The sequence below is a fragment of the Schistocerca gregaria genome, chromosome X (assembly GCF_023897955.1).
Source record: "Schistocerca gregaria isolate iqSchGreg1 chromosome X, iqSchGreg1.2, whole genome shotgun sequence".
Lineage (NCBI taxonomy): Eukaryota > Metazoa > Arthropoda > Insecta > Orthoptera > Acrididae > Schistocerca > Schistocerca gregaria.
Genome location: NC_064931.1, coordinates 168,666,397 through 168,686,104, shown reverse-complemented (window position 1 = coordinate 168,686,104; position 19,708 = coordinate 168,666,397). Strand labels below are relative to the sequence as shown.

Sequence of the window (19,708 nt, the reverse complement as noted above, 5' to 3'; positions counted from 1 at the left end):
ACATCTACATCTACATCCATACTCCGCAAGGCACCTGACGGTGTGTGGCGGAGGGTACCCTGAGTACCTCTATCGGTTCTCCCTTCTATTCCAGTCTCGTATTGTACGTGGAAAGAAGGATTGTCGGTATGCTTCTCTGTGGGCTCTAATCTCTCTGATTTTATCGTCATGGTCTCTTCGCGAGGTATACGTAGGAGGGAGCAATATACTGCTTGACTCTTCGGTGAAAGTATGTTCCCGAAACTTTAACAAAAGCCCGTACCGAGCTACTAAGCATCTCTCCTGCAGAGTCTTCCACTGGAGTTTATCTATCATCTCCGTAACGCTTTCGCGATTACTAAATGATCCTGTAACGAAGCGCACTGCTCTCCGTTGGATCTTCTCTCTCTCTTCTATCAACCCTATCTGGTACGGATCCCACACTGTTGAGCAGTATTCAAGCAGTGGGCGAACAAGTGTACTGTAACCTACTTCCTCTGTTTTCGGATTGCATTTCCTTAGGATTCTTCCAATGAATCTCAGTCTGGCATCTGCTTTACCGACGATCAACTTTATATGATCATTCCATTTTAAATCACTCCTAATGCGAACTCCCAGATAATTTATGGAATTAACTGCTTCCAGTTGCTGACCTGCAATTTTGTAGCTAAATGATAAGGGATCTATCTTTCTATGTATTCGCAACACATTACACTTGTCTACATTGAGATTCAATTGCCATTCCCTGCACCATGCGTCAATTCGCTGCAGATCCTCCTGCATTTCAGTACAATTTTTCATTGTTGCAACCTCTCGATACACCACAGCATCATCTGCAAAAAGCCTCAGTGAACTTTCCAATTTCATCCACCAGGTCATTTATGTATATTGTAAATAGCAACGGTCCTATGACACTCCCCTGCGGCACACCTGAAATCACTCTTACTTCGGAAGACTTCTCTCCATTGAGAATGACATGCTGCGTTCTGTTATCTAGGAACTCCTCAATCCAATCACACAATTGATCAGATAGTCCGTATGCTCTTACTTCGTTCATTAAACGACTGTGGGGAACTGTGTCAAACGCCTTGCGGAAGTCAAGAAACACGGCATCTACCTGTGAACCCGTGTCTATGGCCCTCTGAGTCTCGTGGACGAATAGCGCGAGCTGGGTTTCACACGACCGTCTTTTTCGAAACCCATGCTGATTCCTACAGAGTAGATTTCTAGTCTCCAGAAAAGTCATTATACTCGAACATAACACGTGTTCCAAAATTCTTCAACTGATCGACGTTAGAGATATAGGTCTATAGTACTACACATCTGTTCGACGTCCCTTCTTGAAAACGGGGATGACCTGTGCCCTTTTCCAATCCTTTGGAACGCTACGCTCTTCTAGAGTCCTACGGTACACCGCTCCAAGAAGGGGGGCAAGTTCCTTCACGTACTCTGTGTAAAATCGAACTGGTATCCCATCAGGTCCAGTGGCCTTCCTTCTTTTGAGCGATTTTAATTGTTTCTCTATCCCTCTGTCGTCTATTTCGATATCTACCATTTTGTCATCTGTGCGACAATCTAGAGAAGGAACTACAGTGCAGTCTCCCTCTGTGAAACAGCTTTGGAAGAAGACATTTAGTATTTCGGCCTTTAGATTGTCATCCTCTGTTTCAGCACCATATTGGTCACAGAGTGTCTGGACATTTTGTTTTGATCCACCTACCGCTTTGACATAAGACCTAAATTTCTTAGATTGACCATTAACGGCGCATTAAATATCTGATACCATAGCCATACCAAAAGGTAAGAATACTGTACTTGTACATGAATAATCAACTATCAGTGTTTTTTGACAAATAAATGCTACATTTGTTGAATACTGACCAAAAAATACAAAAAATAATTCCTAGGCAATGTTTTGACTCTTTTTAAACGATTCAAGGTGATTTTGTGAGCCAGTTTGTTACACTACATGAGATGTGAATCCACTATTTCACGCCAGGAACGGAACGTTAAACGAAGCAGCTGGTGGAAGACGGTAGCCCTGGCGCGAAACGAAGGCGATTTCGATGTCATCTTCGGGAACGAGTATGTCCAGTGATTTCTGTACTGCAGGAAGAATTCTTTTGTAGGTAACCCGGAAACTGGTAAAGCAGTAACAGGCGAATATTGCTCAAGTCTTACAGGCCAACTGAATTGGGAATAAATGAACGGCAGGAGGCTCGGACTGGAAAAAGTAAAATACTGTCTTTCACTTGGTCAGTACAACTGACAATAAAAGTGCTCCGGCAATGTTAAAATTTATAAATTAGTCACACACCTCGCTGTTCATCAAATTTGTCTTCATCTGACTTCCATATACACTCATGCGAAAAATAAGGAGGAGATGTGCGACATAAACAAAAGTTGTAGACATGTTTCTACATCTCAATGTTGTTGTTGTTGTGGTCTTCAGTCCTGAGACTATTTTTATGCAGCTCTCCATGCTAATCTATCCTGTGCAAGCTCCTTCTTCTCCCAGTACCTACTGCAACCTACATCCTTCTGAATCTGCTTAGTGTATTCATCTCTTGGTCTCCCTCTACGATTTGTACCCTCCACGCTGCCCTCCAATGCTAAATTTGTGATCCCTTGATGCTTCAGGACACGTCCTACCAACCGATCCCTTCTTCTAGTCAAGTTGTGCCACAAACTTCTCTTCTCCCCAATCCAACTCAATACCACCTCATTAGTTACGTGATCTACCCACCTAATCTTCAGCAATCTTCTGCAGCACCACATTTCGAAAGCTTCTATTCTCTTCTTGTCCAAACTATTTATTGTCCACATTTCACTTCCATACATGGCTACACTCCACACAAATACTTTCAAAAAACGACTTCCTCAAGCTTAAATCTATACTCGATGTTGACAAATTTCAAACGCATTCCTTGCCATTGCCAGTCTACATTTTATATCCTCTCTACTTCGACCATCATCAGTTATTTCGCTCCCCAAATAGCAAAACCACTTTACTACTTTAAGTGTCTCATTTCCTAATCTTATTCCCTCAGCCTCACCCGACTTAATTCGACTACATTCCATTATCCTCGTTTTACTTTTGTTAACGTTCATCTTATGTCCTCCTTTCAAAACACTGTCCATTCCGTTCAACTTCTCTTCCAAGTCCTTTGCTGTCTCTGACAGAATTAAAATGTCATCGGCGAACCTCAAAGTTTTAATTTCTTCTCCCTGGATTTTAATACCTACTCCGAACTTTTCTTTTGTTTCCTTTACTGCTTGCTCAATATACAGATTGAATAACATTGGGGAGAGGCTACAGCCCTGTCTCACTCCCTTTCCAATCACTACTTCCCTTTTATGCCCCTTGACTCTAATAACTGCCATCTGGTTTCTGTACAAATTGTAAATAGCCTTTTGCTCCCTCTGTTTTACCCCTGCCACCTTTATAATTTGATTGAGCGTATTCCAGTCAACACTGTCAAAAGCTTTCTCTAAGTCTACAAATGCTAGAAATGTAGGTTTGCCTTTCCTTAATCTTTCTTCTAAGATAAGTAGTAAGCTCAGTACTGCCTCACGTGTGCCAACATTTCTACGGAATCCAAACTGATCTTCCCTGAGGTCAGCTTCTACCAGTTTTTCCATTCGTCTGTAAATAATTCGCGTTAGTGTTTTGCAGCTGTGACTTATTAAACTGATAGTTCGTTAATTTTCACATCTGTCAACACCTGCTTTCTTTGGGATTTGAATTATTATATTTTTCTTGAAGTCTGAGGGTATTTCGCCTGTCTCGTACATCTTGCTCACCATATGGTAGAGTGTTTTTGTCAGGACTGGCTCTCCCAAGGCCGTCAGTAGTTCCAATGGAATGTTGTCTACTCTCGGGGCCTTGTTTCGACTCAGACCTTTCAGTGCTCTGTCAAACTCTTCACGCAGTATCGTATCCCCCATTTCATCTACATCTACATCCTCTTCCATTTCCAAAATATTGTCCTCAAGTACATCGCCCTTGTATAGACCCTCTATATACTCCTTCCACCTTTCTGCTTTCCCTTCTTTGCTTAGAACTGGGTTTCCATCTGAGCTCTTGATATTCATACAAGTGGCTCTCTTTTCTCCAAAGGTCTCTTTAATTTTCCTGTAGGCTGTATCTATCTTACCCCTAGTGAGATAAGCCTCTACATCCTTAAATTTGTCATCTAGCCATGCCTGCTTAGCCATTTTGCACTTCCTGTCGATCTCATTTTTTGATACTTTTGTATTCCTTTTTGTCTGCTTCATTTACTGCATTTTTATATTTTCTCCTTTCATCAATTAAATTCAATATTTCTTCTATTACCCAAGGATTTCTACTAGCCCTCTTCTTTTTACCTACTTGATCCTCTGCTGCCTTCCCTACTTCATCCCTCAGAGCTATCCATTCGTCTTCTACTGTGTTTCTTTACCCCATTCTTGTCAATTGTTCCCTTATGCTGTCCCTGAAACTGTGTACAACCTCTGGTTTAGTCAGTTTATCCAGGTCCCATCTCCTTAAATTCCCACCTTTTTGCAATTTCTTCAATTTTAATCTACAGTTCATAACCAATTGATTGTGGTCAGAGTCCACATCTGCCCCTGGAAATGTCCTACAATTTAAAACCTGGTTCCTAAATCTCTGTCTTACCATTATATAGTCTGATACCTTTCAGTATCTCCAGGATTCTTCCATGTATACAACCTTCTTTTATGATTTTTGAACCAAGTGTTAGCTATGATTAAGTTATGCTCTGTGCAAAATTCTACCAGACGGCTTCCTCTTTCATTTCTTAGCCCCAATCCATAATCACCTACTATGTTTCCTTTTTTCCCTTTTCCTACTGTCGAATTCCAGTCACCCATGACTATTAAATTTTCGTCTCCCTTCACTACCTGAATAATTTCTTTTATCTCATCATACATTTCGTTAATTTCATCATCATCTGCAGAGCTAGTTGGCATATAAACTTGTACTACTGTAGTAGGCATGGGCTTCGTGTCTATCTTGGCCACAATAATACTTTCACTATGCTGTTTGTAGTAGCTTACCCGCACTCCTATTTTTTATTCATTATTAAACCTACTTCTGCATTACCCCTATTTGATTTTGTATTTATAACCCTGTATTCACCTGACCAGAAGCCTTGTACCTCCTGCCACCGTACTTCACTAATTCCCACTGTATCTAACTTTAACCTATCCATTTCCCTTTTTAAATTTGCTAACCTACCTGCCCGATTAAGGGATCTGACATTCCACGCTCCAATCCGTAGAATGCCAGTTTTCTTTCTCCTGATAGCGACGTCCTCTTGAGTAGTCCCCGCCCGGAGATCCGAATGGGGGACTATTTTACCTATGGAATATTTTACCGAAGAGGACGCTATCATAATTTAACCATACAGTAAAGCTGCATGCCCTCGGGAAAAATTACGGCTGTATCTTTCTGCCGTTCGCACTACCATAACAGCAAGGCCGTTTTGGTTAGTGTTACAAGGCCAGATCAGTCAATCATCCAGACTGTTGCCCCTGCAGCTACTGAAAAGGTTGCTGCCCCTCTTCAGGAACCACACATTTGTCTGGCCTTTCAGCAGATCCCCCTTCCGTTGTGGTTGCACGTACGGTACGGCTATCTGTATCGTTGAGGCACGCAAGCCTCCCCACCAACGGCAACGTCCATGGTTCAGGGGGGGAGGTGAATGATGATTCCTATTCAAATTTAGCGCCAGTCGCACAAGTGTGGCACTACTAGAGCCACCCTGAGGATGCTAGTCCGGTTTGCTTTAAATACACGTTGTAGCGGTCGTGAGCGTTAGTTACATTTGAGACTGGGCGCGGCGAGTTGATGACAGTCAAAAATGGCTTTAAGATGACAAAGACGCCATTATTAACAGTTAAGAGTTTGACTAAGGTCGTGCAATATGTTTGCGAGAGGCTAGATGTTCCTTCCGCGATATTGAGGAAATACTTGTCAGGAACGTAACCACTGTACGTGATTGATGACAGCGGTTGTCACGGGAATGTACGGTGGCAAGAAGACTGGGCTTCTGACGGCCACGTGGCACTACCGAAAGGGAAGACCGTCGTGTTCGGCATGGCTGTGGCGCATTCTACTGCGTCAGCAGCAGCAGTTGGCACCACAGTGCGATCTGTAGAGCCACACGAGCTATGGCGTGCATTCCACTGACGCCAAACTACCACCGTTTGTGACTTCAGTGGTGTCAAGCGAGAGTTCATTAGAGGGCGGAGTGGATGCCTGTCGCGTTTTCTGACAAACGCTAGTTCTGCCTCGGTGCTAGTGATGGCTGTGTATTTGTTAGGAGGCCAGCTAAGCATATGCAGCCAACCTGTATGTGTGCTAGACACACTGAAGCTACACTTGGAGTTATGGTCTGGCGTGCGATTTCGTGTGGCAGCGGGGAAACTCTCATGGTTTTCCCACGCGCACTGACTGCACGTTTGTAAGTCAGTTTGGTGATTCGACATGTCCTACAGCCATTCTTGAACATCATTCCTGTGTGTGTTTTCCAACAGGATAACGCTCGCCCATATGCCGCTTTTGTTCCCCAACATACTGTACAGAGTGTCGACATGTCGCCTGGGCCTGCTGAATCATCAGATGGACAAAAACTCCAGTGTCATGCACAACCAGCACTAACCGTCCCTATATTGACCCCCCAAATGGTACATGCAGGGAACTCCAACCCCCAAACTGACCTCTAGCACGTTTGCATGCTTACATTCAACATTCTGGCGGTTACACTGGTTGTTAATTTACCAGCATTTCACATTTGCAATGGCTTTCTCACGCTTACATTAACTTGCGATTTTGCAACGTTAATCACTGAAATAGGTTACCTAAACGAATGAGGCGAATTAGGAAAGTAAGGTCAGATTAGGAGCGAAATGGAAACCACTGTGAAAATCCAATGGAACTATGCACAGATGTGTTGGGTAGTGTCTGTAGTGTGACTGTCGATCGCTTGAAGTCGCTCTTTTCAGTTCAGAGCGCAAAGTGATCACGTAGAAGTGCCTAAAACAACCTTGTTTCCCACCAAGTATGTGGATCTGGTGAGAGATTTCGCCTGAAGCTTTGCTGCCTACATAAATGTCATGCGTTTCTCTCTTCAAGACAATTTTCAGCTGCGTTCTGCAGGGGTAATGAAGACGCTCCTGCAGTGTTTTCGATGGGAACTGTTTGATCACCCAAAATACAGCCCTTAATTGGCACCCTACGTTGATCATCTCTGCTCACATGAACCGCTGGCTACGAAGACAACATTTTGGCACAAACCACGAAAAGCAGACGAGCGTAGAGAATAGGCGAAAACCAAAGGCGGCTGCTTTCTGTGTCGAGGGTAGTGGAAAGTTTGTACAACTCTACGACAAATGTCTAAGTCGAAGCGCCAATTAATTAGAGAGGTAGCTGGGAGGTGTGACCAACTGTTGCGAATAAAATATGTTTGATTGTCTCTGTGGTTTTCATTTCGCGATCGATCGGACCTTACTTTCCGAACACCCCTCTTATTCCTTAGTGTTGGATTTTTTTTCGTCGGTGTATTCTCATATCTAAAGAAATGTGTGGCTAAGAAAATCTATTTTAGTACAGTGCAAAAATTTGTCACCTGTTGAGTAGTATCTCACAAAGAGCTTTTGAGGACGTAATTTAGGAAAATAAGCGCAGTTATCTAAAACAGTTAGTCGTTCACTGCTATAGAGGGAAATTATCACCTTGCCATTGTATATGCAACATATTCTGATTATGCTCTGCTATTCTCACTACATGACTTGCCAGAAATATTTCTCATTATATTCTCTTTTTCCTTTGGATTGAAAGCGTAAAGTATTAAGTTGGAACTCATTCTTACCACAAATCTCGTCTTTATATGCTGATAACAACTGCAGCATTTCATATCAAGTTCATAATATCGAATGATAAAAGTTGCGTATATCAAAACTAGACATTATTGTCTTACTGGGATATCCACGATCGTTCTTCGAATAAAAATATGGAATTATGAGATTTTTAAAGACATATTTTAGGCTTACTCTTGAATACAATAGCACGCTCCAATAAGAACCAGCTGCAGCGTAACGGCCTTCCAGCGTACTGGCAGCGAGGTAAATTGGGCGCAGCGGAAGAGGACATGGCGTGGCGCTGTGTGCGTTCTAACCTAGGGAAACTTTCTCTACCACCAATTAATAAACAGAAGAGGAAACGCATATTTGAAAAAGTATAAAATGTTTTAAGTATATTTTTAAGTTATTTGAAAACAATTTTTAATTATGTAAATTATTTCAGTTCATTGTGCACTCAAAATAGGTCATGTAAATGTTATTTCTTTAAAAATTGTCTTATTATTAAAAAGTATATTCGCCATTAATATGTACGGTGATAACATAACCTCCTGGTCTATATACACAATTCTTACAGATGGAGGGCACTTTTTACTTTTACCAATCAGGTTTCTCCAAACTGTGATATAAGGTTTTAACAGATTAAAAATGACTTTAGTTATGACAGCGAACCAATAGTTCTGTACTGACAAGTTACTCTATAACTGCAATGTATGGTATGTTTACATTTTAATTCATTCCGATTTTTTTTTTGTAAACTAAGATAGTTCTATCAGTGATTATATAATCTCGATTGTTAATTATATTTTTAGCTTTATCTAACAGATCTGAAGAAGGGCAGCTAGCCTGAAACCGGTTATTGAAAATAAAAAAAATAGCGATCAAAGACTGAAATGCCATATTTCTATAAAAGTTGCGTAAATATTGTCTCGTGTTTAAGATGGTATACAATAGATGAAACCTGTCTGTGTGTTTCTGACACCAGTGTCTTAGGGTATTGATTTTCCCACTTAACACACTTTCACGAGAAAGCTCAGTAATCTTTCTTACCTTCGTCCATAAGATGTTAGTGGGTTGTTGACCATGTCCTATCATAAAATGAGGAACCAGCGTCTGGGCCCTTATTCGAGTAGCCTTCTTCAAGAAATCTAATACCCTTCTGTATATGCTGTATCAGTCATTTTTGCCCTCCACATTCACTGCCTTCAGTTTTTTTAGCTTCTGTGGTATTTTCTTTGAACATTGTATACTAATCACACATTCCATTTCCTTGTTTACAGAAAGGGAAAGTGGAGATGTTTACACTTGGAAAATTCTTACGGCAACGATACAATGGGTTTCTGAGTGAAACGTATTATCCGCAAGAAGTGCACGTCAAGAGCAGCGACAACGATCGCTGTTTAATGAGTGCGGAGACTTGCTTGGCAGGCCTGTACCCTCCAAAGGGCGATCAAGTCTGGAACACTGAGCTGCTATGGCAGCCCATACCAATCCACGCGACGCCCAGGAATCTCGATGCGGTAAGGTGACTCTAGTCTCTGACTTTACCCAAACAGCTACTCACTGCCTTAACACTTACGGTGCTGGTCTTGTGCGTAACTACCACTAACTACGGACTGGCAAAAATGTCGTTTTTGGAAGTCGTAACCGTGTGTACAAATATGTACCGTAATTCGAATTTTAAAACTTTATGCTTTTTAGACTTTCTACCTTAAATTACATATTTTGGCATTGCTAGTGTTAAATCTGAATCTACAGATGAAACTTAAATTTAATAGTAATTTTCGCGGAAAAAATTATAAAGGAGTCGTGATATTCAAATTCGTACCCCGGTACGCAAACAAGTGCTCTCTGCGTTTAGATTGAAATTGATTGTAAAACAAGTTTAAAGCAACACAGAAAACACAATAACAAAACAAAATTTTACGATCATGGTGGGTACGCGATAAAAATTGAAACATAGATACAGGGTGACAATTATTGAACTATATAAAATAAAATATTCATACCTTCTAACCGGTTTGCGTTAGGACGTTCAAACTGCGCGGCTGGCCACGTGACATGATGGAAATTAGTATGAGCATGCATGGCTTGGTTTAGTGACGAAGCTCACTTTCAGTTGGATGAGTTCGTCAAAAAGTAAAATTGGCGCATTTGGGGGACTGAGAATCCGCATTTCGCGATCGAAAAGTCTCTTCAACCTCAACGGGTGACTGCGTGGTGTGCTATGTCCAGTCACGGAATTATCTGTGCGATATTCCTTGATAGCACAGAGCCTACCGAACGGTAAGTGAAAGTTTTAGTAGATGATTTCATCCCCATTATCCAAAGTGACCCTTATTTCGACAATGTGTGGTTTATGCAACACGGAGATCGGCCCCATTGAAGCCAGAGTGTGTTTGATGTCCTGTAGGAGCCTTTAGGGACTGAATTCTGGCCATGGGGTACCAAGAGTCCACTGGCATGGGCCTCGATTGGCCGTATATTCTTCGAATCTGAACACACGCGACCCCTTTTTGTGGGGCTGTGTTAAAGACAATGTGTACAGCAATGACCCCAAAATCATTGCCGAGCTCAAAACAGCCATTCAGGAGGTCATCGACAGCATTGATATTTCGACACTTCAGCGGCTTACGCAGAATTTCGCTATTCGCCTGTATCACATCATCGTCAGTGATGACAGTCGTATCGGACTCGTGATAACGTAAATCTGAATATTTGTAGTAACGTTTACGTGTTGAACAAAGTGTTTGCACCCCTTAGTCTGTAATTAATTTACGATTTTTTTCGTATAGTTCAATAATTTTCCCCCTGCACATATCCAATATTGCACTCACTGTTATTATATGTTCGAATTGGTTTTCTGATTTACCTGCTGGAGAATTATTCATGACGACACAATCTACGAGAAACGTGTAATCTGAATCATCATCATCAAATATTTCATTCTCATCATCTGTAGAATCGTCAAGGACATTGAAAATCATTCGCTTCAGACGTTTCGCCACTTTACTACACATTTTGGACACACAATCTACAAAAGCGCTCGAAAGAGAGAACATGAACCCCTGCTACCGCCTATGAAACAAGAGATAACAAATGTTTCAAAAACGACGAATTTTTCCAATGATACCGCTACTGCCATCTAAAAGAAACTGCGAAGGCTGCAGGTCTAACAGACGTTACCGAGAGTCGTAAATATACGTTTGACAGTGTGGAAGATAGTTATAACTGACGTGACGTAATATTACGTCCGCCGCACATCCCCATTTTCAGGAAGCGCTGTAATATTACCCCAGCCGCACGCCAACTGTTAATCCAGTTATACTGCAAATGACGTCTTCCGTAGTAAGAAGCTCAATAAATGAAAAGCTTACATGAACTTACATACGTGTTTATTTTTGGGTCTCCTAGAAACGGACATTTTCAATGCTTCATCCCCTGCTGTTCTCTCCTCCTCCTCCTCTTACACTCCTTAATTCTCTTACTGTTTGTCTTTATCCTCTCCTCAGAACATGTTGCAACAGTCTTCTGCTTCCTTTCTATAAATCTTTTCTTTGTTAGTTTTTTCCTAAAAAAACTCCTTCCATTGCTTTTTCTTCCTTCATAGTTCTTTCAAAATCTTTATTTCGTGTCCATGACCGCAAGGGAACAACATATTTTAACCAAAATTTCACCAGTAAATGCTTTGTCACTGGCAGTCAACAAGAAAATAAGTCATTGCTTGATAGGTCCGAGGTTAACACTGCAGTCCACCAGTCGGAAGTTCTCAGAGTCTACAGCGTGTTACAAAAAGCTACGGCCATACTTACAGGAACATTCCTCACACACTAATAAAGAAAAGACGTTATGTGGACATCTGTCCGGAAACGCTTAATTTCCATGTTCGAGCTCATTTTAGTTTCGTCAGTATGTACTGTGCTTCCTCGATTCACCGCCAGTTGGCCCAATTGAAGGAAGGTAATGTTGACTTCGGTGCTTGTGTTGACATGCGACTCATTGCTCTACAGTACTAGCATCAAGCACATCAGTACGTAGCATCAGCAGCTTAGTGTTCATCACGAACGTGGGTTTGCAGTCAGTGCAATGTTAACAAATGCGGAGTTGGCAGATGCCCGTTTGATGTATGGATTAGCACGGGGAAATAGCCGTGACGCGGCACGTTTGTATCGAGACAGATTTCCAAAATGGCTCTGAGCACTATGGGACTTAACAGCTGTGGTCATCAGTCCCCTAGAACTTAGAACTACTTAAACCTAACTAACCTAAGGACATCACACACATCCATGCCCGAGGCAGGATTCGAAACTGCGATCGTAGCAGTTCCGGACTGCGCGCCTAGAACCGCGAGACCACAGCGGCCGGAACAGATTTCCAGAACGAAGGTGTCCCGACAGGAAGACGTTCGAAGCAATTGATCGGCGTCTTAGGGAGCACGGAACATTCCAGGCTGTGACTCGCGACTGGGGAAGACCTAGAAGGACGAGGACACCTGCAATGGACGAGGCAATTCTTCGTGCAGTTGACGATAACCCTAATGTCAGCGTCAGAGAAGTTGCTGCTGTACAAGGTAACGTGGACCACGTCACTCTATGGAGAGTGCTACGGGAGAACCAGTTGTTTCCGTACCATGTACAGCGTGTGCAGGCACTATCAGCAGCTGATTGACCTCCACGTTACACTTCTGCGACTGGTTCATCCAACAATGTGTCAATCCTCATTTCAGTGCAAATGTTCTCTTTATGGATGAGGCTTCATTCCAACGTGATCAAATTGTAAATTTTCACAATCAACATGTGTGGGCTGACGAGAATCCGCACACAATTGTGCAATCACGTCATCAACACAGAATTTCTGTGAACGTTTGGGCAGGCATTGTTGGTGATGTCTTGATTGGTCCCATGTTCTTCCACCTACGCTCAATGGAGTACATTATCATGATTTCATACGGGATACTCTACCTGTGCTGCTAGAACATGTTCCTTTAGAAGTATGACACAACATGTGGTTCATGCAAGATGGAGCTCCTGCACATTTCAGTCGAAGTGTTCGTACGCCTCTCAACAACAGATTCGGTGACCGATGGATTGGTAGAGGTGGACCAATTCCATGGCCTCCACGCTCTCCTGACCTCAACCCTCTTGACTTTCATTATGGGGGCATTCGATAGCTCTTGTCTACTCAACCCCGGTACCAAATGTAGAGACTCTTCGTGCTCGTATTGTGGACGGCTGTGATACAATACGCCATTCTCCAGGGCTGCATCAGGGATTCCATGCTACGGAGGGTGGATGCATGTATCCTCGCTAACGGAGGAGATTTTGAACATATCCTGTAACAAAGTGTTTGAAGACACGCTGGTACGTTCTGTTCCTGTGTGTTTCCATTCCATGGTTAATGTGATTTGAAGAGAAGTAATAAAATGAGCTCTAACATGGAAAGTAAGCGTTTCCGGACACATGTCCACATAACATATTTTCTTTCTTTGTGTGTGAGGAATGTTCCCTGAAAGTTTGGCTGTATCTTTTTGTAACACCCTGTATATTCCAACACCGGAATATGGAGTTTCTCACAGAGTCCATGAATGCTAGCCCAAACGAGGCAGTGGAGTGTGATACACCGAGGCTGCGTCCGGTGACGGTTGGGCGGTAGTGATGAAAAAAACCGACCGGTTAAAACCGATACCGGTTCAAAAATGTCTCTGAGCACTATGGGACTCAACTTCTGAGGTCATTAATCCCCTAGAACTTAGAACTAGTTATACCTAACTAACCTAAGGACATCACACACATCCATGCCCGAGGCAGGATTCGAACCTTCGACCGTATCGGTCTCGCGGTTCCAGACTGCAGCGCCTAGAACCGCACGGCCACTTCGGCCGGCACAGATACCGGTATTTTAGTGCGGAGTAACCGGTATTTTTCTATATTTGTTTGGTCTGGGTTATAACAGGTGTTTTTTTTTACCGAGTAAAAAACCGAAATATCATATACCAATAGCAGCAACGCTATTACTTTTTTGTTCGTGAATTATCCTTTTTTAAAAAAGGTGTAATTTTTATTCGTAAAATTCATGTTGGCTTGAAATATCGCATTATTATAGAAAATTGGGAAGCTATCAGTGCTATTTTGGTACAGAATTGTTGAGACAGTAATGTCCCTGTTGCTGTGCGTCGTGGCTTAAGGTGCACGTGTGCGTGCAGTGTGTAAGACTAGTAAGTCCAACAGACTGCCGCAGGTGTAGCGTTTTAATTACAATTTTATCGGCCGATATTATGAGGGGAGAAGGGGATTTAACAGTCGTTTCATGTGCAGCATTTATTTTACTCAAAGAAGCTGATCACCAGAAAAAGAAGACGAAGAGACGGCACTGGTGGATGACCCCTCTTTCAAGAAGCAGGGAGCGGTGGGGTGAAACAAAATTAGTGTCTGCCTTAAGCTGATTTGGAATATGGGGTATTTTATAATTTTCTTTTCGAACGAAACCTGCAGACTTGGATTTATAACTGAACCATATTGGCCCAGCTGTTTCCAAAGTTAACGGTTTTTTTGGAGAGATGTATCTGCAGCAGGATGTTAATAGACTCTCCCGGTTTTGTTTGTTTCTTTTTGTCGTTCGCGCCATGTTCAAGGCACTGTTTTATTTTTGACATCGTGCACACCACTTTCTAATAACTTCAAGTGTCTGGTCTTTTCCGTTTTTATAATCGCAGTCCGTAGGACGCCATAAATATTCCTGTTCACGAAAAAACTGTCAGCTTTAATGCTTTCTCCATATTCCAATGTATACGCCAGTATTTTTAAACACAAGCAATACACATCCTTAAGCCGCGCGAGATTAGCCGATCGGTCTATATGCGCTGCAGTCATGGACTGTGCGGCTGGTCCCGGCGGAGGTTCCGAGTCCTCACTCGGGCATGGGTGTGTGTGTTTGTCCTTAGGATAATTTAGGTTAAGTAGTGTGTAAGCTTAGGGACTGATGACCTAAGCAGATTTCACACGCTTTTGAACATTTTTTTTTACATATCCTTAGTGAGATCAGGCCTTGCCTGCAGGGGTGACAGTAAATGTTGAAATTAAGTTTCTCAGGACAGCCACACGTCGCACTCTGTATGTATTTATAGACTGGTTTCACTCCTTGATTTGATAGCCAGTTACTGCACTTTAAACTTTAATTCCAGAGTTTCTGATAATCCACTTGTTAAATTAAAGAGCAAAACTGGTCAATAAAACATGCAGAGTGCGACTTGTGGCTTACCTGCAAATTTTAAATACACACCTGTTCCAGGGACACAACAAATCGCTACTTAACCAACAAACATCCGACCTGGTTTTAACACTAAGAAGAGGGCTCCCAATGCCAATCAACTGTCAACGCTTTGATGTTACCGCCAGCAGACCAAGCTGCAGCTAAGGCCAACCGCTTCGTTGGCTCCGGTTTGCCGCCCTACACAGAAAGCAAATCTCGGCCAACGATGCGGTTTCCTGTCGTTCATTGGCCATTTTTGTGCTCACCTGTGTCGTGCGCTTGTGCGCACTACATACACGCTACATTTTCTTTCCAGTACTCGGCCACATCGCGAAGTTTGTGGCAGTGGTAGCGCAGCTTCTTCCTCTTCTTCCTCTGTGGTTCCGGTCAACTCCAATACCTCGTCTGCCAGGTGTTCCATGGTGGTGGCAAGCAAGCCGGACTTCGACTTCCCCTTACCTTCGCCTCCATTTCCGCTTCCAGACATGTTCGGATGTGTAGATGAGCGAGAAGAGCGACAGCGACGATGTGAACCGCAGCTATATAGTAGAGCAGCAGAATTGTGAGTGACCCAGGCCTATTAAGGCCCAGGCTACTGTTTATATATACCCCCGGAGGATGCTTACACGATCGGATTCCAGCCAGTGTGTGACCGGTGTAGGAAAACAGTTCTGTGTTTGTGGGCCTGCCTGGGACGACGTTGGTGTTGTGCGGAGTTTGCTGTAAGCCTGCCGGTAAAGATGTTGATGTCCGGACATTTGCCACATTTGCCACGCTAGACATTTGCTACGGTTTTACCTGCTCCGAAGGGTCAGGTCCCTTGTCTCCCCTCCCCCTCCTCCTCCTCCTCCTCCTCCTCATCCTGCTCATCCGCCCGGCCAGTTTGCTTTCGAAGTTCCTAACGTGACCATCAGTATGGAAGTTATTACAACGAACATTAGAAAGGTTACGCATATCTTAAACAGAGGGAATCTAAAGAAGGTTTTGTTACATGGATGAGCATACGCCAAAAAGCGGATCATTGCAAGGGAAAGCTGCTTTCGAGTAGCAGAGAAGTGTTGAGTGTATTAGAACATCTCTGTGGACCACCTGACGATGCAGCTCTGAAAGTGAGAAAGCAAGTGGAAAGCAAGTGGAAAAGAGCGAAGAGAAGGTCTTGAGAAGAAACTACACAGTTATCGGAGATATACGCGAATGAAATTGGAAATCTACATAATAAAGTTTATGACTTTGTTACAGTGATGCCTAATTCAGAATCTATGAAGAGAACCATGCGTCGTAGATGGAGTCAAGAGCGGGGGAACCAACAAGAGCCTAAGACCTCTTATGAAATTTATTTTCATGAAGATATATTAAAATGGGAGATTGCAGTAGTTTTCTTCTGGAAGACGATAGATTAGAGGTGAGAATAATGATTTTTAGTGGAAGCAAAGGAAAAGAAAGTTTAAAAACATATTCCCATTTTTTTATGGATGGAACATTCAAGAGATGCAGCAAGCAGTTTGCACGGATCTACACCATACACGTAGACTTAGGAGGCCCGATTAAAGAAACAAACATTCTTCCTACTGTATTTTCACTGCTCCCTAATAAGAAGAAAGACACTTATGTTCGTCTGTTTCGTCTGATAAAACAGGCTGTCTGTGAGTGGTGTCCTAAACAAGTAAAGGTGGACTTTGAGGCAGCTGCGATATTGGCCATTGGTCAAGTTTTCCCACAACTGAAATAAATGGATTCTATTTCCATATAAAGAAGTTTATGGAGAAGAATTCGAGTTTTCGGTCTAACTGAGGAGTACTGCTAGAACGAGGATTTAAGATTTCACGTCAGCATGTGTGCACCGCTGGCAGTTGTAAAACCGGAGTACGTAAGCAATGGATGGATTGAGATTAATGCAGAAGCTCCTGATAACGGAAGGTTCTCTCAACTTTTTGACTACTTTGTGGATAATTTGCTAGAGAATGACGATATCACAATAGAAATGTGGCACTGTTACGGAAAAAGGCACTTAACGACGAATGCTGTTGAAGGGTGGCACAACAAAATAAATAGTATTATTGGAAACCCTTACCCTAGAATCAACTATTTGGTGGAGTGCTTGAAAAAGGAAGCAGAGCTCACAAACTGCATGTACATGAAATTGGAAATGAATGTCGAAGGTAAGAAGAGGAAGGAGAAGTACTTGAAGCTAGATGACAGGATAGAGAGAATCGTAAAGATTTATGAAGAGACTGGCAACATTAGGCCTTGCTTGAAATCCATTGCCCATATTCAGAATGCGTTAAAAATAATGTATTAAAAACTATGAAGACCACTGAGTCCTCGCAGATTACTGAGATAAAATTATTAAAACACTGAAGCAGCATTATCGGAACTAATATTAAGTTGTAATTGTAAATAGAGTGTACATTAGTTCAGCGTGTTTAGGCTGATTTTACACACGCCAGAATGGTATATGGTCATTTATCATTTTCACGGTCCAAAGCCTGTCGAAAGTGTGAAACGAATCAGCCTTTAATGAAAAATTAAAAAGTGTTTCAAGCCTCACAAAAGTATCCCTATTGTCACGTTAGGATAACTTTTTTCTACCTTCCAATATTATGGCCATACTATTAAATAATTGTGAGTTCTAAAATAATTTTGTGAAGCTTCAGAATCGCAACTATCACCTAAAATATCATGGTTTGTTAAACTGATAGTATACGCTTTTGTAAAAGAAAATGGGAAATGAACCTTTAAATTGCACCTAAAATTGACATCCCAAAACTCATCTGATCCTAAGGTTGACAATTTTGGCACCTCAAATATTTTTTATTTAAGTTTAGCTGCAAACATGTATAGTAGACGTAAATCTACTTAAGTACATTTAGATATAGTCCATTAAAAATTAAATTTTCTTACTAAATTGTTGATTATCTTTAAACAGGTCAGTAAAGTCAAGGAGCTTACGACTGAAAATTGTTACTAAAGAACATCAGAAACAAATGTATTAGACCTACTTTTCTTATACATTAGAGACTTTTTGAAAAATGATCATTTCCTCTGTCACTGACAGTGTAATTTCAGTTGCTTTGCAACACCAGGGACATCTACTTCTAAATTATGTTTGCAGCTGTTCTCATTTCGAATTCTGGAATATTTACTTCGTCTTCTTTGGTGAAGGAATTTCGGAAAATGCATCATTTATTAACTCCACTTTAGTGGCACTGTCATCATAACATTACCGTCGCTGTCGCGCAGTAAAGGTATTTATTGATACTTTCCGCTGGTCTACTTAACGTGAGACCAGTATCTCTTTGGATTTTCCACCACATTTCTAGAGCGAGTTTTGTTGTGGAAGCTATTAAATGCATCTCGCATTGAAATCCGCACCAAATTTCAAGCCTCAGCAAAACTTAACCAATCTTGAAGATTTTGCGTTCGTCTAAATTATACGTGCCTTTTGCGGTGCTCCTGCAACAGCTTTCTGTCGTGGTTTGTGTACCGTTGGGGATCAGTTCCGTCTCTTATTAATTTATTTGGTATGAATATCTCGAGTGCTGTTGATACTATTTCTTTGAACTTAAGCCACATATGGTCTTCATTTACATAGTTTGGAAGGATTGGAGACTCTCTCTTAGAAAGACTTCACCCGAATTTTTAGCTGCTTTCATAAATAGATACATTTCGCGTTTAGTTTTGGTGAATTTTTTTGTTACAGAAGTGAGCCTCGCTACGACTGTGTGTTCACTAAACCCTGTATCCGTCGTGATGCCCAGGATTATTTGTGGCTAAGAGGTCAAGTGTGTTTTCGTAACCATTTACAATTTGAATGGCCTCGTCAACTAATTGTTAAAAATAATTTAAAAAAGCATTTAGAGCAATTACGGAAGTTGTTTTCTATTTACAATAGGGTATGAAAATGTAGAAGGTAGATTGAAGTAACTGCCAACCATAATTGTATGAGTAGGTTACCTATTTGTGACGAGGCTCAAGTTTTCTTTTCTTTGAACTGTTCAGCAACTGTTTCATCTGAGACAGGGTGTCGATAAAAGGAGCTAGTTATTAATTTATTCCGGTTATCGAATATAACTTCTGCCCATACTAAGTCACAGGAACTATCTACTTCAAAGTAGATTTTGAGCTTACATTATTTTTCCTTAAGTTGTCCTCCTTGTTTCTGTTGTAGCGCAGATAATTACAATTACTGCTTTTCCCTCCAGAACCTAAGATGCTTTCTCTGTGACCCTGTAAATACCAGAGCTAAACAATGTAGAACAACAACGTACGTTACAAGCGTAGCATTCTGTATTAATTCACTTCCTTATTTCTAACATTTTAAAATTGTAAGTCGACTTCAGATGACATGTCAATCATAGATGTTCTTATCCCTATTTGGTGAACGTGTTTTCAGTTAGCCGGCCGCGGTGGTCTCGCGGTTCTAGGCGCGCAGTCTGGAACCGTGCGACTGCTACGGTCGCCGGTTCGAATACTGCCTCGGGCATGGATGTGTGTGATGTCCATAGGTTAGTTAGGTTTAAGTAGTTCTAAGTTCTAGGGGACTGATGACCACAGCAGTTGAGTCCCATAGTGCTCAGAGCCATTTTTTGTTTTCAGTTATGTTTTGAACACTGTC

At 41.9% G+C, this 19,708-nt stretch overlaps 1 protein-coding gene across 1 annotated transcript in view; it reads left to right on the top strand.

Annotated features, from left to right (window-relative positions):
• The window catches only part of LOC126298982 (lysosomal acid phosphatase-like), a 725,001-nt gene that overhangs the window by 64,413 nt on the left and 640,880 nt on the right, over window positions 1-19,708 (top strand). The window contains exon 3 of the mRNA XM_049990605.1: window positions 9,126-9,365. Within this exon, the coding sequence (XP_049846562.1) occupies window positions 9,141-9,365 (225 nt within the window). The 5' untranslated portion in view covers window positions 9,126-9,140. The remainder of the gene's footprint in view (window positions 1-9,125; window positions 9,366-19,708) is intronic.